Genomic DNA, 24,555 nt, shown 5'->3' with positions numbered 1-24,555 from the left:
GTTTCAAAGTGAGTTTTCCAAATAGAGAAACTGTGACTATCATAACACACATTTTTAACAACATGGGCTGTGTGAGGCCCTGAGATTCTGTCTAAATAATGTATTCTGTAAGTTTAGAATGAAGAATGACAATCACCACGATCATATTTGGTAGTGCTTTTTACCCTCTGGGAACCTGGGTTAGTTCCTAGCCTGTTTCCTTCATGAGCCACCCGCCTCCTACACTTATTATTGATGTTCGACACACTCCCTATTTGCATACGAAGGTGGACTGATTGCTCCAGAGCGCCCCATCACTGCTGCGCTCCGCTTGCGCAGTGCCCGCAGAGGCGACGTGCGCTCTCCGTTTCACCCAGGCGCTAGCGCGGCGGCCGGGAGAGAGGCGCGTCGCGGCTCCGGCGAGTTCCGCTCTAGGGAAGATGCCACAAAGTGTGTTGCTCAAGCCCGCGCGGCGGCTGCCGGGCGCCAGCGTTCCCCTCTCGCCCTCCAGCGGCCCCACCAATTCGGGGTCGAGCGGCCGCGGGTGAGGGGAGGGGCGGAAGGTGCGGATCCTCAGGGAGCGGCGGGGAATTCCCCCTTCCACCGAACGTTCCCGATTGTTCACCGTCTTCACGTCAGCAGCAGGGGGTAATCCCCGACTCCAGCTGCTCCTGACGTCACCGAGCGGAGCCACCGCCCCCCCACCGCGTCCCTGCCTCCCGGGCCTCCTCGAAGCCCCGCCCCTAGTCGTAGCCCCGCCCCGCCCCCAGCCGCCCGACGTAGAGGGCGGAGCTTCTTTGACCGGGGCGTGAGCGGTTGCTTCGGCCAGAAGGTTCTCTGGTGCAGGCGCTCCTCCTGCTGCCCCGCCCAGTAGGTTCGTTCGCACCGTTTCTTGCACACCCTTTCTCCCTCCTCCTTCTCCTCGCCCCGCCTTCCCTCCTCTTCTCCTCAGTCCCTCTAGTTCTTTCCCCGCCTCACCACCTTCCACGATCTCGCGAGACTTGGCCCAGAACATTGCGGATCGGGTCGGCGCCATTTTGGGACTGAGACTGGTTGTGGGGGAGGGAAAAGCGGCAAAAGGGGATTATTCAAAGTACCGAAAACCTCCTCCCGGGATCGAGCGCAGCGGCACCCCCAGGCCAGGGACACCTCTGGTGGGGCAGAAGGTAATATCGTCCTCTGTGCTGCACGCCGGAGTCTGGGGGAGGAGGGGGTTGCCCGTGTCGGCGTTGGGGTTTGAGGGGTCGGGAGCGGCGTTGGCGGCGCGAGGTGTGAGGCTGCCCGCGACCGGGGGGGCGGCGGGGAGCCAGAGGGGCGAGGAGAGGGAGGCGCGGGGAGGCCTCGCCTGGGTGTTGACTCAGCCCCGGTGGCGCGGAGGTGGCGGTTGTGGGAGGGGGTGGGTGCTTTGCCTTGGCGGCTGCGTGGTGGGGGGAATGTTTGGCGGAGGCTGGAGCGGTCCGGCGCCCTCCGCGCTCGCTCTGCCTTCCTCAGGCCTCTCGCACGCGCCCGCCTGCTGTGCACCACTACCCTTCTCCGAAGCTGAGGGAGTCGAGGCCGAGTTGTGGCCTTCGGCTGTTTTCTTCAGCAGCGCTTCCGCGCTCCCCGCCTCTCTCGGATCCTTGGCTCTTGCCGGGGACCGAGTCCAGTGCTACCTTGCTCACGAGTCCTGTGGGGACTGAAGAGACTAATTCTTTCGCGAGGCGAGTTCTTTTTTTTTTTTTTTTCCCGGTTTAGGAGATGGGCCTGGTACCTCTCACTAATTTGGTTTTGGGGAAAAACCTGTTTTCTCTATTTTAAGGAAATAGGCTATACCTTTATCCCACTGCCGCCCTCCCGAGCGGAGAAGTCTGACCCTCAGTCGAATTTAAGAAACATTCTGGGTCCACTCCTCCACCTTTCCAGCTTAGTGGAGAAAACATGCCTCTTTTAAACATTAAAATTGGAGGGAGCGTCTCTCTTCTGTCCCTCATTCTCCCAAGTTACACATTTACTAATGCTTCATGGTAGCACAACTATTAGTTTTCCTTTGGAACATTGAATAGAATTGGAGAAAATCTTTTGTAAGATTGTCAATTTCATAGTTTTAATATTTATTCAGAAAGGTTAGTTTTGCTCATATGATCCCCTAGTTCCCCAGTATTAAGTCCGCACGCGGTTCCCAGTTCGAATCAGTACTTGTCCTCCTGCTTCCATTACCCACTGGTGCCCCCCCACTCCCTTCCTTTTCATTCAGTAGACTTTTTATTTAAAGAGTGCTTGCTTTGGCAAAGCCCTCTTCCAGGTTCCTGTAGGATTATACAGAAGTGAATTTTGCTTTAAACCTTGATCTTTAAGATGGAGATAGAATTTTTTTTTAAGCTCAAAACCCAAACTCTGTGTAATTTAATTTTTTAAATAACTTTTACAGGTGATTGAATTATTCAGATATGAAGATCATCTTCTAGGTTTTGTGTAAAAGGCCCCGGATATTTCAAGTGGCCATTTTGGAATTACAATGTTTTTGGACAATTTTGCCCCTGAAGTTTATTAAAATTGGCAAGAATCATCTCTGAAGTGAATTGATAGTAGTGAACAGATTCTACAAACTACTTAAAAAGACCCAGGCATTTCTTCAGTATTTTGGTTCAAACGGATTATATAACTGGTTAAAAGTATTTCAGCTGGTGATATTTTTGCCCCCCCCCCCCATCCTGTTGTTGTTCTTCAGCCAAACTGTAAGATATGTTTGATTTGTGTACTGAGTAGTTTCAGCAGCTTCAAATTACTGTTTTGAGTATTGCTAAAGTTTCATGGCAGTTTATTTTTACCTTTATTAAAACTTTTAGGAATTTTTGACCTCAGCCCTTTTCATGTCACAATGGGACAGCTTTTCTAAATGAAGACATTGAAAGAATACAGAGTTTTTTTCTTTTTATCTTTTACTTACGTGGAAATTTAAGATGTTGCAGTTTTCCACCAGCATGGTAGTATTGAGATAGCTATTTGTGTCTTTTTATGTGCCGATGTTTAGGAATACTCTTCAGATGTGAAATTTTCTGTTCGTTTCTGCTTTTTGGCTCATAAGTTGGATATTTCATCTGGAGTGGATAAGTACAACAGTTACAAGTACATGGAATAATAAAGAAGATTTTGATCTTAAATCCGAGGAACTTGGCTAATTCTGGAGATAGCCATATGAAAACTTTAAAACAGAAGTATGGGTAGCTGACTTGAAATAACTCTATGTCAAATAGTCATAGGTTAAGCATCTTCAAAGAACTTGGATATTTCAGAGGATACAAAATAAAAAAACAAACTGGAAAACATAAAGATTACAGAGAAAGAACCAACACCTTCGTGGGCAGTCCTGTTGGAATTTGTAAGTATTATGGTGAGCAAATCAAACGTTCATTTGTTAACTGTAATGAGAGTCAAATTTATCCTGTATTATTCTTGGAAATCTTTCATTTTCTTGCAATAGTATTGCTTGGCTTCAGTTTCCTGGACAGTCTGATAAACAACCATTAACCATTGAGTAAATTGAAATGCAGAAAAAAGATTGAAGGATTAGAAATATTTCAGAAAAAGTCCTAAGTTAAAGGTCTTGTGCTCTTAAAAAACTAAATCCATATGGTCAGTGTTCACTTTGGGCTTGTGGATTCACAGAATAGTAGAAAATTAGGGAAAAACGCAATTAATATTTCACAATTCTGTAAGTTAGCTGTTTTACGTATTAAATGTATGTTTTGTGATAGACAGTTTGCTTTCTAAATGTGGGCTTAGACTTGCAAATAAAGTTTAGTGTTCCATATTAGTTGTTTAAAACAAATTATAACAGCTCTCAGTTTTTAATCTATTTCATGAAATAGCTTGTTTTAAGGCACAACCCTTCCATAACATTTTAATCCGTTATTGGAATTAACTTTTTTTTTTTTTTTTGGTACTGGGAATTTAACCCATGGGTGCTTTACCACTGAGCCAGGTTCCCTGCCCTTTTGTTATTTTGAGACAGGGTCTCCCTGAGTTACCTAGGCTTCACTAAGTTGCTGAGACTGGCTTTGAACTTGGCAATCCTCCTGCCTCAGCCTCCAGAGTAGTTGGGATTACAGGCATATGCCACCATGCCAGGCCAGAATTAACTTTTTGAAGCAATTTGTTGAAGTGGTTTTGTATTTCAAATTGAGTTAGAATTTTGATTTTAAAAAGGAAACAAATGACCAGGAAAGAAAGAGAAAGGAATGGAGCAAGCAGAATTAAGAACCTTTAAAATCATATGACTGTATTTTTCCCCCCTCCCAGGAAAGGTATGCTGGTTTAAGATTATAAGCAGTGTTTTTTTTTTTTTTTTGGATTTTTAAAAATTTTTTTAACAGAGAGAGGGAGAGAGAGAGAGAATTTTTTAATATTTATTTTTCAGTTTTCGGCAGTCACAACATCTTTGTTTGTATGTGGTGCTGAGGATCGAACCTGGGCCGCATGCATGCCAGGATGGCTGAGTCACATCCCCAGCCTTTTTTTTTTTTTAAATGTTGGGACTATTAATTGCTCTAGTACAAATCCTTTGGCTAATTATGTTTTAATAATATGTTTTTCAGCATTGAAAGTTTTTAGTGACCATTAGTTACTATATTTAATTTTTCAGTGAATTGTGGGCACTCATGGTCGTTGTTTTTAAAGAAACTTACTGAAGTTTATGTTAAGGCTGTTAATATTAGTGAACAGAGGGCTCATCTGGCATGTGAGATGAGCATCACATAAAAATAAAAGTATTATGTACACTCACAACTAAAAAAAATGTTTAAAAAATAAAGTACTTTAAAAAATATTAGGGAACAGATCAGTGTAAGTAAAATAAGTTTGAGCTTATTTCATCTAATTATTTTTCTGAGAGAAAAGATGACTTGTCAGTTGCTCCTTTTATTCTTTTTTTGGGTACAGGAAATTGAACCCAGGGACACTTTATCTTTGAACTACATTCCCCAAGCCCTCTTTTTTTTTTAATATTTATTTTTTAGGTGTAGATGGACCCAACACAATGCGTTTATTTTTATGTGGTGCTGAGGGTGGAACCCTGGTCCCGCCCTTGCTAGGGGAGCGCTCTACCACTGAGCCACAATCCCAGCCCCCCCCCCCAGCCCTCTTTTAATTTTTTATTTGCAACAGTCAGCCAAGTTGCTCAGGGCCTTGCTAAATAGCTGAGATTGGCCTCAAACTTTTATGTTCCTCCTCCCTCAGCCTCCTGAGTCTCTGGAATTACAGACCTGTGCCACCACGCCTACCTACTCATTTATTACTAAAGAAACTTTTGCTAACCTGTTGAATTCTGTTAGCTCTGCTAGAGCAAAATAGGTAGTAAAGTCCAAAAGAATATAAGTAGTCAGACAATCATTGTAGGATTTACTTTCTGTTCTAGAATTGAGATCAGAGAGTTTTACAACACTCTCTTGTCATAATAGACTGGGTTGTGTGTGTCTTCTTCATTACATATATGTGTAGTATTTCTAATTGAGTTTCTGTTTCAATTTATATAAAATTTGAGAACATTCTACTCTTCATCTGGGGGAGCTTGTATTTTATGCATTCCAACCTAATGACTTTTCAAGTTGTCTAAGAATATACATTTGAGATGTGATTATGAAGTTGGACTGGAATCATATGACCTTTATTCATAAAGAAGTTTATAGCATTTATTGTTTATGATAGTTTTTCTTTAAATTCCCTTATTGTTAATCTCAAGCAGTGGTATCAGAATAGAATAGTCTATAGATACTAAAGTTTTTTTTTTAACAATTTAATCCTTGTATAGTCTGACATTTATAAATTTTGCTTATAATAGTTGTTCAAGGACACATTTACTTAAATTTTGTTTTGTCTTGTTTTTGGGTAGTGTGAATTGAACCCAGGGGTGCTTTACCACTGAGCTACATCCCCAGCCCTTTTTTAATATTTTATGACAGGGTCCCCCTGTTGCTGAGGCTGGCCTTGAACTTGTGACCCTCCTGCCTCAGCCTCCCTAGTCACTGGGATTACAGGTGTGTTCCACCATGCTGGCCTACTTGAATGTTTTGGTAAATGTTTTCAACATTTTATTTTCTTAGGGTTAAAATAATGGTATCACTAGTAATTGGAGCGATTGCTGGACTGCTTCCCCTTTCCTCTGCATACCTTTTTTTAAAAATCCCTTTTTGAGTCCCCCTACCCCCTTTCTCTTATGTATAAACTATAGGTCTAAATAATTATAAGGTTTATGGATGATAGTGGTGACAGGTGTTTTTTCAGTGGGCTTTATGTGGTATATCTTTGTTTTGGTACTGGGGGTTGAACCCAGGGGTGCTTAACCACTGAGCCAGTGATTTTTTTTTTTGGGGGGTACCTGTGATTGAATCCAGGGGCGCCATAGTACTGTGCTCTTTTTAAAATTTTTTGAGACAAGGCCTTGCTAAGTGAGCTTGCTCAGACCCTTGCTAAATTGCTTAGGCTGGCCTGAACTTGCTATCCTCCTGCCTTCTTAGCCTCCTTGGTTTCTGGGATTATAGTCCTGTGCCACCACCTCTGATTGAGAATTATTTCAGATTGATAATTTTGTGGAATTTGTATGTGATTTTTGGGAAGTACTATTAATTTCAAGCCAGACCCTCATGAAAATGTTAATTACAGGTAAACCTTTTTGTGAGGTGTCAGATAATCATTGTAGTAGGACAAACCTTTTTATGTGGTAGGGTCTCTCAATTTTATCTGCTTGCTTTTTCCTTTTTTATCAGCTGGTGGGGCAGCTAGCCCTTGAAGTAATTGTTACACAGGGTTTCCCACTCACTCTTTAAATTTTTGTTATAGGGGGAATTGAGTGAAGGAGCATTCCACACTGAGCTACTACACTCCAGCTCTTTTTTATTTTGAGACATGGTCTCACTATAAGTGGCCTCAAACTTAGGCTTATCCTGCCTCAACATCCCAAGTAGCTGGGATTGCACCACCATGCCTTCCTCATTATTTCAACAGTGAATCTGGGATTCTTATGTCTCTCCTCTCCCCCCAAATTTAACAATTTTATTTATAATTGTTATGAAGTTGAACTGCTGAAGCATGTTCACTGAAACATTTTGACCATGTTAATGCTTTATATCCCATGTTTATATTAAAAATTCACACAAGTGAAAATAGAAAAATGGCCAGTACCTGATTTCTGTACACTATTTTTCCACTCAGTCATATATGTAGGTACCATTTGACCCCATAGGGGGAAATGTCTAATGTTCAGAACTAACAGTAAAAGAAGAGAATGAAATCTTAAGCATGTTCTCCACTTATGCTGCATGCTAGTTGGATGTCTTTTGGCATAGCTGTAACTTGTTTGGCATGTATAGCACACAGGTTGGTGTCTTCATAAAGTCTAAAAACCAGGTAGGCCTCACTTGCTTCCCTTTAGAGCACTAATAGCTGTGCTCTGCAAGTGCAGGTCTGTTTTGAAGTCCTGAGCAATTTGACACACAAGGCACCAGAAGGGGAGTTTGTGAATCAAAAGTTCAGTGGACTTCTGGTAACTTGTAATTTCAGGGAGTGCTACAGTACCGGGCTGTAACAATAAGGTTTCTTCACCACTCCAGTAGAGGGCGTATTCCTGTGAGTGGCTTTTGTAGTCATTTGTTTCCTGGGTACTTTAGCACTGATTAGAGAGTGATGGTGGTGCCATTGCAGAGGCTGTGAACACTCTTAAATCTCTTGAGTGCTAGTTATGCTAGACAACTCAGCAAATGAGTGTCCACTTTGTGGTGTGCTATCATTTAGTAGTGAACATAGCAAAAATGTTAAGATCTTTCTGTTCTGAAGTTCTGTGAATATAGAATAAAAGAATCATTGAATTTAAATCATTATTCCATCCCATTGATTAGGTAATAAATATGTGATGTTGGTCAAGGCAGGTTTTACATTTTTTTTTTTTTGGTACCAAGTATCGAACTTGGGCATTAAACCACTGAGACACATCGCTAGCCCTTTTTGTATTCAATTTATAGACAGGGTCTCACTGAGTTTCTTGGGGCCTCACTAAGTTGCTGAGGCCGGCTTTGAACTCGCTATCCTCCTGCCTCAGCCTGGAGCTTCTGTGATTACAGGTATGTGCCACCATGCCCAGCCCAGATTTTTTTTAGATAAGAATGTTCTTGTTATTCAAAATAGTGCTTCATAAGGTTATCATTAGAATAAAGTGAAATAATGAGTGCTAAAATGTATTGCAGTTGTAAAATGATAATAATAGTAGTATATAGCTGACTACACAGATGACAGTGATTGAGGACCATGTGATGATCAAGGAGGGAGAGTTTGTGAATTTGGAACATAAAATAAATATAGAATGGACAAAATTCATCAGAATTTAGATTTGCATTTTGTGACATTAAAATTGTTAAAATATGCATTATACTTTTCTGGGATCATATTGTAATCTGTGATGTGACATCATGGTTTACAATGGCATGTTTATGCAGATTATCTTAAATCTCCAATCTTTGCCCCATATTCTATACTTACATTTTAACTACTTTCTTGAATGCCCCACATGTTCAGATTAACTTCCAAAACCATGCCCTTCTTTCCTAGTCTCGTACCTTTTCCATTCTTTCTTAGTAAATGGCTCTATCATCTATCTAGTCAGATTAAAACACCTGGGAACCATCTTCAAATTTCTTCTTTCCTCCATCTAATCTATTTGCTCTATCTCCATAGTCTGTCAAATATATCTATTTCTATCCCACTATCACTAGACTTGTCTAGTACACTATCTTTTCTCATCTGAACTATTGCAGTAAACGCTTTCTTCCCTGACCATTTGTGCTGTATAGTTTATTATTTATAACAGAGTAAACCTTCAAAATGATAATCAGATCATGTCATTTTTCTGCTTAAAATCCTTGTCTTCTACTGGGCACAGTGGCGCACACCCATATCCCAGAGGCTCAGGAGGCTGAGACTGGAGGATCACAAGTTCAAAGCTAGCCTCAGCAAAAAGCAAGGCACTAAGCAACTCAGTGAGACCCTGTCTCTAAATAAAATACAAAATAGGCTGGGGATGTGGCTCAGTGGTTGAGTGACCCTGAGTTCAACCCCCAGTATCCCCTTCCCTCAACAAAAAAAAAGCCCCCAAATAACTCTTGTCTTCCGTTGCACTGTATCCTGCAAGGATCTGCATTGTCCCCCTACTTTTTCTACAATTCTGTTTATATTACAGTCTGACTGGTCCATTGAACTTGTGGCTTTTCTCTTCCTTGAACACACCATGCATTTTCCTTACTGTCTTAAGGCCTTTCTGTTACTTTTCCCCCTTTTTTCTTTTTAGCTCAGGTTTGAATTTTTTTTTTTTATTCTTTTCATTCGTTTTTTTTTTTTTTTTGGTACCAGGGATTGAACCCAGGAGTGCTTAACCACCGAGCCATATCTGCAGTCCTTTTTTTATATTTTATTTTTAGACAGGGTCTTGCTGAGTTGCTCAGGCCTTCTCTAAGTTCCTGAGGCCCTTCTCTAAGTTCCTGAGGCTGGCTTTGAACCTGGGATTCCCCTGCTTCAGCCTTCCAAGTTGCTGGGATTATAGGTCTGTGCCATCACACCTGACTCTTTCTTTCTTTTTAATATTTATTTTTTAGGTGTAGATGGACACAACACAATGCCTTTATTATTATTATTTTTTTTTTATGTGGTGCTGAGGCTCGAACCCGGGTCCCGCCCATACTAGGGGAGCGCTCTACCTCTGAGCCACAATCCCAGCCCCTTTCTTTCTGTTTTCTGTGGTTCTGGGGATTGATCCCACGGCCTTGTGCATGCAAGGCAAGTGCTCTACCAACTGAGCTATATCCCTAGCCCTCTTTCATTCATCTTTGACACAGGGGTCTTACTAGGTTGCCCAGATTGGCCTAGAATTCCTTGAGTCAAGAGATCCTCCAGCTTCAACCTTTTCTTTCATTTTTTTTTTCTTTCTGGTACTGTGGATTGAACTCAGAGGTGCTAAGCCACGGAGCCAACCCTTTTTATTTTGAGATAGGGTTTAAGTTTTTTAGGGTCTCCTTAGGTTTCTTAGACTAGCCTTGAACTTGTGATCCTCCTGCATAGCCTCCTGAGTTTCTGGGATTATAGGCATGTGCCACTGTGCCCAGCTCTACTTTAGACTGTCAAAGAAATGGGACTGTGGGTGCCTGCTACCACACCTGACTAGCTCAGTTTTAGCTCAGTGGTTCCACTTTGATACTTTCTCTGGTTACTGTATGTAGACTGGAATCCCCTCTCTATATCCTTTTTTTTTTTTTTAAATTGTTTTTTTTTTTTTAGTTGGTGATGGACCTTTATTAATTTATGCTGAGAATTGATTCTAGTGCCTCACATGTTAGGCAAGTGCTTTACCATTGAGCTACAACCCCAACCCCTCTGTATTGTTTAATTCATTTTATTCTGTTTAGACCCTAGCTTATAAGTATCAAGTTTATTCTCTTTTGCTTGTTGTCTTCACACAAAACAGATACTGTCTGAGGGCAAGGACCTTGTCTCATTTGTTTACTGCTGTATTCTCAGTGTAGGTCTTTTTTTTTTTTTTTTTTTTTTTTTTTTAAGAGAGAGAGAGAATTTTTAAAAATATTTATTTATTTTTAGTTTTCGGTGGACACAATATCTTTGTTTGTATGTGGTGCTGAGGATCGAACCCTGGGCCGCACACACGCCAGGTGAGCGCGCTACCGCTTGAGCCACATCCCCAGCCCTCAGTGTAGGTATTTACAGAGTAAAAGAATTACTTATGTCTTAGATAATTTAGTCTTTTTGAACTGAGTAAACAAAATTGGTGTTTTTATCATAGAGCCACTGTTAACTGCTTGGGGACTAGGTGAAATTTGTTTTTAATGGATATTTATAGACAGGCTGGTTTGTTGTCAGATAATTTACAAGATATTTTATTTACTTAGATTTACATAATTTGTTGCATCTGCTTTTAAAGTTTGTTTACTGAATTCAAGACTGGTGTTGGGTTTGCTATTATCTTTGTGCAGATATTGCCTCATAAAGAGTTCTTTACCATGAAAAATTAAAAAAAAATTTAAAAATCTTTAAAAAAATTGCCCCAATTTTCAACTGTTGAATCAAGGATAGAAACCAGGTAAATTGCCCTCCAGTTTAAAAAACAAAAACATTTACTTTTAGGTTACAAGAAATGGCTTTGAAATATATGGGTGAACAGAATTTTCAGTTCCTCATATTCAGAATCAGGAAGGCCATGACTTTTTATACTAATAAGAAACATGAGGGAGATTTATGACTATAGAGTTTTGCTTTCTTGGTGTTGAAGAATTTTTCAGTGCAATCTTGTTTTGGTTTGTGTGAGAAAAACATGTTTACAAATTCCTTACAAGCAAGAAGCTTTCTTATTAAAGTTCTACAAAACCATAAATGTGAAGCTCTTACAGTATCATAAAGTTTATTATTCTTGGGACACTTACTAGGTTGAAGTCTACTGCAGAAGTGGATTTGCATGATAATTAAGATGTCTTAGAGGATTTTCCCTATGTGATATAGGTAATTTTGTTTTTTCCCTTTAATTCAGTTGGTTGTTTTATATTTTTCACAAGTTATTCTTGTACAAGTTATTGCTGTACCATTAAAATGAGTTACGTGGAAAACATGGGAATGGGGAAAATTTGAAAATGTTTTTACATTAGTCCTATTAAATTAGGACCTTCCAAGTACTTAATTTTCAGGGAAGACGATAGCCTCATTTGAAGGTGAAGGTGACTGAGTTAGTGGAAACTGATTGCAGTGGCAGCTTATACTCCTTTTTTATTTTGGCACTTGGGATTGAACATGGGCTCTTAATCACTGAGGTCCCATCCCCGTTTTTATTTATTTATTTTTTTTACTTCAGTCTCATTGAGTTTCTTAGGGCTTCACTAAGTTGCTGAGGCTGGTTCTGAATTTGAGATCTTCCTGCCTCAGCCTCCGGAGTTACTGGGATTACAGATCTGCACCATCGTGCATGGATCTCTACTCATCTTTTATTTGTATAAATTGATTTCTTCTGTTTTGTATGGTTTGATATAACCATAAAAAATTGAATTTCACCCTTTCAGGTAAGACTAAAACTTAAAATTTCAGGGAATTAATTTATGTAACTATTAGGCCAGTGTTTTATACTATTGGATAAAATGTCTACCTAATGGGTACTGGATTATTTGTAATATGTATATGTACATAACAGTGATTAACGTTTTTGACTACTATTGGGATCTTGGGAACTTAAAATGTGCTTTGCATCTATTTAAAAACCTGTTTTTCTTGTTTTAATAAGTATATCAATATTCTGGGAATATAAGACTATATGAGATAATGAGATCTAAGCATATGCCTAGGAAATAGTAATTGTATTCAGTATATATTTTTAGTTATTTTCATGGCCATTTATGTCCTTAAAGTAAGGAACTTTAATTTCTGTTTTTTACTCATATAAAGGATCCTGTTTCTGTTAGCATTTGTCCAGACTAAATTGTTCATTGGGTTAAACTCATTTAAAAATTCATTTTTTGAAACTTCTTCGATGTTCTCGGAATGATTGATCTTCAGGCTAATTTAGCTTCACAAAAATATTGATTATGTTGAGTTGAAGGAGTCATATTAAAAGGATTTAAAGTTATTTTGAATCCATGTGTACAATACAAATAAAAGAAGGTGCAAAAAGTTTTAGGGGAAAAATCACCCCAGCTGTTTGCCTTTGAGGAAACTGCTGTTATTCTTATCTGTGTTTCCAGGGACCAAGGAGAGGGGTGTGTGTGTGTGTATTTTTGTGTTATAAGCAATAGCATGGGGCTGGGGTTGTGGCTCAGTGGTAGAGCGCTTGCCTAGCATGTGTGAGGCACTGGGTTCGATTCTCAGCACCGCATAAAATAAATAAAGGTCCATTGACAACTAAAAATATTAAAAAAAAAAAAGCAATAGCATGATATTTAACTGCTTACAGCCTTTTTAAATTAAGGACATGTCTTGGAAAATTATATCAATGATATCCCCTCCCACCCGCATGCTGAGGTATGATGCAGAGCCTCCTGAATGTTAGGCAGCTGCTCTACCATTGAGCTATACCTCTGCCTCATTGTTTTTATTAACTGCATAGTGATCTGTTTAACCCTACCTTATTTATGTACTTTAGGTTATTTCTTGTTCATTCTTGTTTTGTTTTTGCAATTAGGAACAATGATAGTGAACATTCTTATGAATATGGGGTGAATGCCTATAAATGATTATTTTTGTGATTTTGAATGATAGCAAAATTAATAGGTATGCCGCCTTACATTTATAGCACTAATGGGATGTCAGATGTTTTTCCTTTGGCATTTTGCCTTTCTCTTTCAAATGAGAATGAAGATTTTTCATCTGTATGGTGTTTTTCTGTGGACTTCGTTTATATCCTTTGCCCATTTTTTCTGTTGTTCTTATTTTATTGATTTATAGGAACTCTGAGTGAAAGTCAGTTTTGTATGTAAGAGATATGATGATTATTTTTCTCAGTATTTTGCTCCCTTTGACTTGTTTTTAGTGTATTTTGTTATTTTTTGTGTTGTGCAAATATATTTGAATATGTAATTTTTTATTTTTATAGATTTTGTGGCATACCTGCAAAGGCCTTCCTTCTTTCTATCTCAATTCCCTTTCTTTTTTTTCTTTCTTTTCTTTTTTTCTTTTTTCTTTTTTTTTTTTTTTGTATTGGGAATTGAACCCCGGGGACAGTCTTGCCAAGTTGCTTGGGGCCTTGAAAAGTTGCTCGGGCTGGTTTGAATTTAGGATCCTCCTGCTTCAGCCTCCTGAATTACTGGGATTACAGGTGTGTGCCACTGGCCCAGCACAGCAATATAATTTGACCAATATCCCCTTTACCTCCCCTCCTCCCTTCCCCTGGTCCTATTCCTCTACTATGCTGATTTACTTTTTATGAGATCCTTCCCCTTTCTTTTCCTTTTCTCACTCTGGCTTCCACATATGAGAGAAAACATGACTCTCTGAATTAGGCTTATTTTGCTTAACATGATGTCCCCAAGTTCCATCCATTTTCTTAGAAATGACATAATTTCATTCTTCTTTATGTGTGAATAAAACTTTTATCCGTTCGTCTATTAACAGACACCTAGGCTGGTTCCATAGTTTGGCTATTGTGAATTGTGTTGCTGTAAACATGGTTGTGAATGTATCACTTATAGTATGCTGATTTTATTTAATTTTTTAGGATAAATTTCAAGGGTGTATAACTGGGGCATACTGTGTTCACAGTCCTAGTGTCTTTTTTCTTTTGATAAGGATTGAGCCCAAGGACATTTAACCACTGAGCCACATTGCAGCCCTTTTAGTTTTTATTTTTTAATTTGAGGCTGGGTCTCCCTAAGACTGACCTTGGATTTGGAGTCCTCCTGACTCAGCTTTCCTAGTCACAGGGATTATAGATATGCAGCACTATGCCTGGTTGGCTACCTCCATTTCTTGTCTTTTGAGGATGCTCAATACTGATTTCTGTAGCAGTAGTACTAATTTACAATCCCTGGTGTATGGACTTTTTACTCTTTTTCTGTCTTATGCTATAGCCATGGTATTTTAATCACTTCATCTTTAAAACCATGTAATATTAAATAAGAGTGATTTAAAAAATTTAATATAAAAGGAAACTGTTAATAGTATTCTATTTATAAAGATTTTGTAATTCTAGGAAGTTGGTTTAGCATTTGACTTGCAGATTAAAGCCCATTTTGTTGCAAATAGAAGTTATATTTTCATAAATGAATTCTGGGGGGGCGGGGTGTGAGGGGGTTGTGTAGCTTAGTGGTGGAGTACATGTTTATTATGCAGGAGGCTCTGGGGTTTGATCCACAGTACCACCCCCCAAAAAAAAAAAAATTAGGTACAACTTCTATAAGCCAAAGGTAGAAAACCCGTTTTAAAAATTTTGTACAGTGGGAATGAAAGACGTTTATTTGTAAAATGGAGGTGAAAATACCTTTATCTCATGAGGATCAATTGATATATGTTAAAATATGTAAAATGTTAATATGATTTTTTATTTCTAAACCAACTTTTTTTTTTTTTTTTTTTTGAGACAGGGTCTCCCTAAGTTGCTTAGGGCCTTGGTAAGTTGCTGAGGTTCTCTGTGAACTTGTGATCCTCCTGTCTCATCTTCCGAGTTGCTGGGATTACAGGCGTGTGCCATTACACCCAGCTTTAAAACAACTTTAAAGAAAATTGCATATTAGATTATACCATCCTCACAGTATTCCTACAGAGCCACCATGCTATCTGGATTCATGTTTCACCACTAAATCACTGGTAGTTTAAAAAAGTAACTATTTGTTAGCAGGGCTGGGTAGCACACACCTGTAATCCCAGCCATTTGGGAAGCTGAGGCAGGAAGATTGCAAGTACAAAGCCAGCCTCAACAATTTAGGTGAGACCCTCTCCCAGAATAAAAAGTAAAAGTGCTCAAAATATGTGGCTCAGTGATTGAGCACTTCTGGGTTTAATCTGCTGCACAAATAAAAAAAAAAAGTGGTTGTTAGATTACAATTTAGAGCATGTTCTTTCATATTATTTATCTTTATTTGAGAGAGTCATTTAATTAATCTTTTTTTTAATATTTATTTTTTATTTCTCGGTGGACACAACATCTTTGTTTGTATGAACATCATTGTTTGTATGTGGTGCTGAGGATCGAACCCGGGCCGCCCACATGCCAGGCGAGCACGCTACCGCTTGAGCCACGTCCCCAGCCCCTCATTATAATTAGTCTTAATTTGCAGACCCTGATCAGGAACCTTAGTTTGCTCAAGGGGCCCAGTGAATATCTTTTTTTTTTGGTACTGGTGATTGAACCCAGTAGCACCTAACCATTGAGCTACATCCCCAGCTTTAAAGACAGGGTCTAGAGAAGCTGCTGAGGCAGGTTTTGAACTGGAGATCCTCCTGCCTCAACCTCCCCAGCTGTTGGGATTTACAGATGTGTCCCATTGCACCCAGTGAGTATCCTGTTTTTAAAGATGTGTAGATCTCCCAGTGATAGGGGAAATTGAAAGAGAGTAATCTTTTTAAAAAAATAATGTTACTACTGGGTCTGGGGTTGTAGCTCAGTTGATAAAGCGTTTGCCTTGCATGTTTGATGCACTGGGTTCCATCCTCAGCACCACATAAAAACAAATAAAATAGAGGTATTGTGTATGTCTACAATTAAGAAAAAACCTTTTAAAAAGTTACTGTATTTTTTTATACCTTTATTTATTTTTATGTGATGCTGAGGATCGAGCCCAGTGCCTCTTAAATGCTAGGCAAGCACTCTACCACTGAGCTACGACTGCAACTCTGAATGAATAATTTTTTGCTTGGTATTTTAGTATTTTTGTTTTGATTTAAATCATTTTATTGTTTTGCATGATGTCTCCTTTTTTCCCCTCTTTAGGAGAATACTATCTTTTTGTTCTAGAAGTTATTTGTTTTCTTTGGGATTTTGAAAAATTATATCTTGCTAGTTATTTCTTTAAATTACTTGTTTTTATTCCTTTTAAATATGTATGTATTATGGTACTGGGGATTGAACTAGAGGCCCTCTACCATGGAAGCTTTCTTATTTTGAACAGGGTGTGGTTGTGTTGCTGAGACTGACCTTGAATTTGTGATCCTCCTTCCTCAGCTTCCAGAATTACTGAAATTACAGGTGTAACCATGCCTAGCTTATGTTAACTTTATTTATTTATTTATTTTGGTGCTGGGGATTGAGCCACATCCGTAGCTCTTTTGTGTATTTTATTGAGTTTCTTAGGGCCTCACTAAATTGCTGAGGCTGGTTTTGAACTCATGATATTCCTGCCTCAGGCTCCTAAGCTCCTGGGATTATAGGCATATGCCACTGCATCTGGTGTGTTACTATTGTATTTTTTTGGGGGGTGGGGGGAGTGGGAGTACTGGGGATTGAATTTGGGGCACTCAAATACTGAGACACATCCCCAGCCCCATTGTGAATTTAATTTAGAGACGTGGTCTGAATTGTTTAGTGCCTCGTTTTTACTGAGGCTGGCTTTGAACTCAAAATCCTTCTGCTCCAACTTCTGAGCTGCTGGGATTACAGGCCTGTGTTACCCTGTCTGGCATGTTACTGGTTTTTAATGATCTCTAACATGTTGCTGCCTACCTTAAAACTTCAGGTGATCCATTCCTATTGAAGAATGAGGTGATAAAAATCTGGGAGTTGTGTATATATTTGCTTATTGAATGGCTGCTAGGTTGTAGCACCCTGAAAAGCCACAACTCTTTGTGGTGCTAGCGCCCTAAATTAGCTTGTTATTTACATTATGAGATAATCTACTTTTCTTTTTTGTATGGTTGCTATGCTTGTATGTTTGTTCATATTCGTGTACACTATGATATGTTGAGTTTGTTCATGTAATTTCCTTTCAATCATTTGTCCCACTCTGCCTCCTTTTGTATCAGCTATACCTAGAGTTTCTTAGTCCCAAATATCTGGGCTTTCTACATGTATATGTGTTTTGCCTTCCACACCTGTATTTAGGCCATGGGTCCATTGTCTTATTTCATCAGTTATTGGGCCTCCAGACAGATCAGAAATGACAAATGGCCTCCTTTTCATTATCACAGTTTTATTCTTTTATAATGATTGAACGTCTTTATTCTTTTTTCCCTCTTTTTACTTTTCACCTTTTAGTTTTGGGAATTGAACCTAGGGCCTTCAACATGCTAAGTATGAGTGCTACCACTGGTGTACCCAGTCTTTTTTTCCCTTTTTCTTTTTTGAGTTAATTGCATATTGAACCCAGGGGTGCTCTACCACTGAGCTACAACCCCACATCTTTTTATTTTTTGAAAAGGTCTCACAAAGTTGCCGGTGTAAGCCTTGAACTTGCCACTTTCCTGCTTAGCCTCCTTAGTCACTGTGATTATAGGCAGTCACCACCATAGCAGGCTCTTTTCCTTTTTAATAGACTGGATGCCATCATGAACTCCATATGTATTTGTGAGGATACTAATGAAGAGACTAAACAAGTCCAGTATCTGAGTTTTAATATTTTTGTTATGACAGTGATTATAGTTTCCTGTAGTTTTGGCAGTATTGGGGTTTGAACCCAGAGCCTTGCACATGCTAGCAAGTGCTGTACCTCTGAGCTAGGCAAGTCTGTACCTCCTTTTTAAAATTTTGTTTTTGAACAGTGTCTTGCTTAGTTGGTGATGCTGGTCTCTAACTTGGGATCTTCCTGCCTCAGCCTCCCCAGTTGCTGGGATTATAGGTATGCACCACTGTGTCTAGCTTTTTAAATTCTTTTGGGGGGTGGTGGTGGTGATGGTACTGGGAGTTGAATTCAGGGCTTTTAACCATTGAACTACATCCACATACCTTTTTATTTTTTTATTTTGATATAGGTCTCACTAAGTTCCTGAGGCTGGCTTCCATCCTCCTCCTTTTGTGATCCTCCTGCCTCTGCCTCCTGAGTCTTTGGGATTACAGGCATACGCAACCATGCCTGGCTGCTTTAAGTTGTCAACACAGTTTTGCTTGCTTGCTTTCCTGACTTTCTCTTTTCATCCTCCCTCTGTCAGAGAGATACAGTGATTAATTCCATTGCCTTTCTGTATATCATTTTCTGCTTAATTAAAACAATATAAAACATTGTAGTTTTGAGTCAGAAAGTTGAAAAATATTAATAATGGCCACCTTTTTATCTTAAAAGATGGTTCATTAGCAAGCAGCTCAATGGTAATTATTGATTCTAGTGTATAAACCCTGTTTTTAAAAAGAATCTCCATGTCAGTCATCAGTTCTTTTTGGTCGTTTCATAGCCGTATAGACATACAGTTTTTGTACATGTTGATGTTCTAGTTGAATTAAGCCATTTCTGGGATTTACGCGATCTATCAGTGCTTTCCCATGATGGAAGAAACTCAAGAGAATAAAAGTGCTTCTTGCTTCATGTCATATTAGTGTGGTTAACAGTGTGTGTGTGTGTGTGGGGGGGGGACTGGAGATTGAACCTAGGGGCACTTAACCACTGAGCTTCATTCATTCCCAGCCTTTTATTTATTTCCCCCCCCCCCCAAAATTTGTAGATGGACAGAATGCCTTTGTTTATTTTTATGTGGTACTAAGGATTGAACCAGTGACTCACACATGCTAGGCAAGTGTTCTGCCATTGAGCTGAAGTCCCAGCCCCCCTTTTAATTTTTATTTTGGCTTTGAACTCATGATCCTCCTGCCTCAGCCTGTGGAGCCAGTGGGGTTACAGGTTTGTGCCACTGGGTGGGGCTCATTAAAATTAACATGTAGATATAGCACATTCAAAATTAACATGTACATATAGCACAAATTTCATGAATTTATAAAATAGAGCTCAAAGAAGTTTTGGTTACTTTCTGACAGTTTTTTTGGGGGGTCAGGGTACTGGGGAGTGAACCCAGGGTGCTTAACCACTGAGCCAGTCCCCAGCCCTTTCTATTTTATTCTTTTTAATTTTGAGACAGGGTCTTGCTAAATATCTTAGGGCCTCATTCTCCTTAGCTGCTGGGACTACAGGGATACAGCATCAATCCAGCTAAATAGGCCATCAAAGCAAATAAATCTAGAGGGTTTGTTCAGGTTTTTCCTTCAGTTTCATGACCTGTTGCATATCTGTTGTTTGGATTTGGTTGATTACTCCCTCTGTTCCTATGTCCTTTATCTTCTTGTTCTTGAATTTCCTGGCAGATTGGTAGTTAGCTTGTATTCAAATTCCATTTGGGGTGTGGGCAAGAATACATCATAGGTGGTACTGTGTACTTCATAATGTATGACATCAGGAGTCACTTGATTCTAGTTATTTATTTGATCTTTAAAAATGATCTTTGTGGAAGTATACTTTACAAAAAATTTCTCCAGCTTAAAGTGTACAGTTTGATCAATTTTGACAAATGTGTACAGTGGCATTACCATCACAATCAAGTTATTGACCTGTCCCCAAAATTCTTTTTTTTTTGCTTTAACTGATCTAATTTTTATCACTGTAATTTTTCCTATTCCAGATTTTTATTTGAAAAGACAAATTTACAAATTTTAAAATATTAATTGGCTTTATTTGCTATTCTAGAATTGGGCGACATTTCTATAAAATAGAGAACAAATATTCTAATGGGTTGAGTCTATATTGGTTTGATAGACCGAAAAGGGTTGGAGGAGAAAAAGCTTGTTAGTTATTTCAAAGTTAATCTTATAAGGTGGGGGGAGGGGACAAAATAGGTTACTTCACGTTTTTAAAGCAGGGAGAGTGTCAGTATTCTTCTGCCAGTTTGAAACTGGTCTGTTTGGAAAATTTGGCTATTACCTCTCTTCCCTTGTTATTTGGAAGGCTTCATAATAAAAATTTATTTAGTTTGGTGATATGGAACTTTAGTATGAGTGACTCCCTTTTGATTTCTGTTCTGGTCTTTTAGGGCCTAGGGCAGGAACTCAGTCCAAAAATAGTGGCTTTCTATAATCACTACTTAACAATTAGATGGAATCTCATAGTAGTAGGATTACTGTAATTTAAAGGAGATATAGTATAAGAAGATGATTTTGGCCAGGAGCTAAGGTCTAATTCCTTCCATTTTTGTATGACAGGGACTTGCCATGAGGTGTTGAAGCCTTGTTTCACTGAGTTGGAGAGACTGGACCTAAATGGCGCAGCATGACTTTGCTCCAGCCTGGCTTAATTTTCCTACTCCACCATCATCAACAAAGGTACTCTTTCTTGCATCTCTCTTTCTGCTTCGCTTTTGCTCATGTTATACTCAAATATATTCAGAATGTGAGGGCATGGGCTGGGGGTGTGACTTGTGTATAGGCCATCATGCTGATGATTTTGATTCTGAGAATTTGGAAGTGGCTAGTCTAAAGTCTGAATTCTCCTAATTGAATATTATCTCCTGAAAGTGATTATTACTCTGAACTCTTAACTTTTTGAGTATTTGAGATTTTTTTTCTCCCTTACCCAAAGTGTTCTGACAAACACAAGCATTTGCTGCCATTTTCTTTATTTTTGCAGTGCTGTGGCTTGAACTCCGGGCCTCAAGCATGCTAGGCAAGTGCCTTACCACCAACCTACATCCCCAGCCTGTGATACTTCTTTTATTATGTCTTCTCCCTGCTCTGTCCTTTCATCTTTTAAATCGCTAGTCATGGATTTCCATTTGTAATTACTTGTTCTCTGCTGGAGACTTTTGCTTGCCTGTATCGTTTGTCCCCTTTTAATCTTGTCCTGAATAAATGGAACAGACATTAATAAGTATTGCATTCTCTGTTTTAGTGTAATGGTAGTCTTTCATTTATTTTTGTTTGGAACGGAGATATAAAGACTTTTCAATTATGAGTAAAAATGTCTTCAGAACTACACAGATGTGGTTTTCTGAGATGTGTAGAATTTTAGCCCCATCATGTGGTGAAATGCTAAATTGCATGTGACTTATTTTTTCTGTGGCTCAGGGCCTTGGCTTTTGAATTGCTGTGAGTATTCCTATAAACGATTTAATCTTTCATTAAATTGATTTAATCTTCTTGGCCTGCAGTTTGAATAGTAACATCTTGACTATTGGTAGTTATAGATGCTGAAAATTTTAGCTAACTGGAAAATTCCCTTGTTTTAGATGATTCTCATTTCCATCAGTTTACTTTAGGACAGATGCTAAAATAATTCTGTAAACAGGCAAATGAATCTTTTCAGAATAGTAATTATTCTGAAAGAAGATACCAGGAGTGTTGTTTGTATTAAAATGGTTAGATGGGTGGTAAGAAATAAAAACAAAGTAGGGAAAGTTTTCTTCTTTCTAAACACAAAATAAACATGTTAAGATATTCTGCAGTGGCTTCATTTTCATATTTGTATTTTAATATTCTGTAATTATTATTCTGTGGCTGGAGAGTGTAGATTTTTTTATGACAGTGTTTTAAAAAGTAATGATCGGGATGGGGATATAGCTCAGTTGGTAGAGTGTTTGCCTTGCATGCACAAGACCGTAGGTTCAATCCCCAGCACCATCACCAAAACACAGAACCAAAAAAAAAAAAAAAAGAATGATCAATAATATTGTGCTAACACTTTAAAAATATAAGCAATGTCAGCATGCATTGAAAATGTGTTTATATTGATATTTTTAAACTTAAAAGAGAATTAGCAAATTCAGTGAGCTTGATGGTTGATCATTGAAACTTTTGAGTTCATTGAAACCTTAGGTAGAAAAGTTTACTATGTAGATTTTTAAAAATTCTAGTCATCAGAGAAAATTGTAAAATAAACCATGCCCTGCTAGTGTTTACTTCTTCATAGTACTTTTTCCAGCTTTAGTTTTTTTCCCCAGTGATATTCTCAGTGCATGTTTTTATTGCTGTGTTGAATATCCATAAGTAGTATTACAATAAATAGTTTAAAATTTTAAACTCTTTTTTAAAAATCTAGAATACAATAATGTAAGAGAGTGGATGAAGATGATCTCTTCTTGCCCCTTACAATAATATTTCTTTAAATATTACTACATGCCAGTCACTGTGAAAAATAGTTTATATGAAGGTAACAGAAGTCATAAATGGTAGGCAGTTGCTTATCACCCCATTTACAAACAAGGCAACTGAGGTTGAGAGCATCTAAGTAACTTGCCTGAAAGTATTAGGGCCCGAATAGGTGCCTATATGTGCCCAGAGCTTGGTACATGGTAGGCATCATTCTACCAGTAAGCCACATCCCTCAGTCCCAAAATGCATCAGTTTAATAACTTTCTTATTAGGAAATACTCATTTTCAAAAGTGAAGTGCCATGATGTTTTTATGCATATACTTGAATATATTTTTGCTGTTTCCCTCCACACACAGTACATGAAACATGGTACTACTTTGTTTTGATCTGCTTTGTTTAATTATGATCAATATTTATATGTGTGGAACTGTTTCTTGGTGATTTGTAATAACTTTTTATATTAAGGGACTCATTTGTCATTTATGTTGCAAATATTTTTCTTTCTTTTTGGTACTTGGTGTTGAACCCAGGGGTACTTGGGCCACTGAGCCACATCCCCACCCCTATTTTATATTTTATTTAGAGACAGGGTCTCACTGAGTTGCTTAGCACCTCGAATTTGCTGAGACTGGCTTTCAATTTATAATCCTCCTGTCTCAGCCTCCTGAACTGCTGGGATTATAGGCACCACTATGCCCTGCTAGTGTTTACTTCTTCATAGTACTTTTTCCAGCTTTAGTTTTTTCCCCAGTGATATTCTCAGTGCACATTTTTATTGCTATGTGTTGAATATCAATAAATAGTATTGTTTATAGTTTAAAAACTTACATAAAGGATTTTTTGTTTTGTTTTTATACTTGTTATCTTTGACCATTGTTACCATGTTAATACCTGGAGATTTAGTGTTAATTTTTTCAGACTTTGTGTAGTATTCTATTTTGTGTCTTTCTTTCTCCATTCAAGTTTAAATTGTTTACAACTTTTGTCTACTATAGAGAGAGTATTGCATTGAATATTCTTGTAATAAAAATACAAAAAAATTTTTTCATGCCTGATTCCCAGACTTTAATGGATTTGAAGAAAAAACAAAAACAAAACACAAAGAACTTTGGATGTGAAGAAAAAACAAAAACAAAACACAAAAAACTTTAATTGATGTGAAAATAACCTGGAATTTTTAAAATGATTTATTTATTTATTTATTTAAATTATAATTCTTAATACACCATTATACAATAATTTATCATCTCCGATTATATATAAGGTATGTTGACACCAAATTCACATCTTTATACATGCATTTTGTATAATAATGAGAGTCTCCTTTCAACATCCATGCTATTCCCCTTCTCCCTCCCTCCCCTATTCCCTATCTAGAGGTAATCTTCCTCCCTTGCTCTCCCTCCCAACCTCATTTTGAGTCACCCGCCTTATATGCCTTGTATCAGAGAAGACATTTGGCATTTGTTTTTTGGGATTGGCTAACTTCACTTAGTATAATCTGCTCCAAATGCCATCCATTTCCCTGCAGATGCTATGATCTTATTTTTTTATATTGCTGAGTAATATTCCATTGTGTATAAATGCCACATTTTTTAAAATCCATTCATCCACTGACGGACATCTGGGTTGGCTCCTCAGTTTAGCTATTGTGAATTGTGCTGCTATAAACATTGATGTGGCTGTGTCCCTGTAATATGCTGTTTTTAGGTCCTTTAGGTATAATCCGAGAAGAGGAATAGCTGGGTCAATGGTGGTTCCATTCCCAGTTTTCTTTCTTTCTTTCTTTTTTTCTTTTTTTTAAAGAGAGAGAGAGAGAGAGAGAGAGAGAGAATTTTTTAAATGTATTTTTCGGCGGACACAACATCTTTGTATGTGCCGCTGAGGATCAAACCCAGGCTGCATGCGTGCCAGGCGAGCGCGCTACCGCTTGAGCCACATCCCCAGCCCCATTCCCAGTTTTCCAAGGAATCTCCATACTGCTTTCCAAATTAGCTGCACCAATTTGCAGTCCCACCAGCAGTGTATGAGTGTACACCCCCCCCCTCCCACACACACACATCCTCTCCATGGAAAT

At 38.6% G+C, this 24,555-nt stretch overlaps 1 protein-coding gene across 2 annotated transcripts in view; it reads left to right on the top strand.

The window, feature by feature from the left end:
• Window positions 1-988: 988 nt before the first annotated feature.
• GPBP1 (GC-rich promoter binding protein 1) overlaps window positions 989-24,555 on the top strand; it is a 65,804-nt gene continuing 42,237 nt past the window's right edge. For both annotated transcript variants that reach the window (XM_081273282.1, XM_081273281.1), the window contains exons 1-3: window positions 989-1,145; window positions 2,387-3,337; window positions 20,594-20,713. In XM_081273282.1, the coding sequence (XP_081129408.1) occupies window positions 20,651-20,713 (63 nt within the window). In that variant the 5' untranslated portion in view covers window positions 989-1,145; window positions 2,387-3,337; window positions 20,594-20,650. The remainder of the gene's footprint in view (window positions 1,146-2,386; window positions 3,338-20,593; window positions 20,714-24,555) is intronic.

The sequence above is a fragment of the Spermophilus citellus genome, assembly GCF_964194105.1.
Source record: "Spermophilus citellus genome assembly, chromosome: 1".
NCBI classification, from domain to species: Eukaryota; Metazoa; Chordata; class Mammalia; order Rodentia; family Sciuridae; genus Spermophilus; species Spermophilus citellus.
This window is presented reverse-complemented; position numbering and strand designations above follow the sequence as displayed.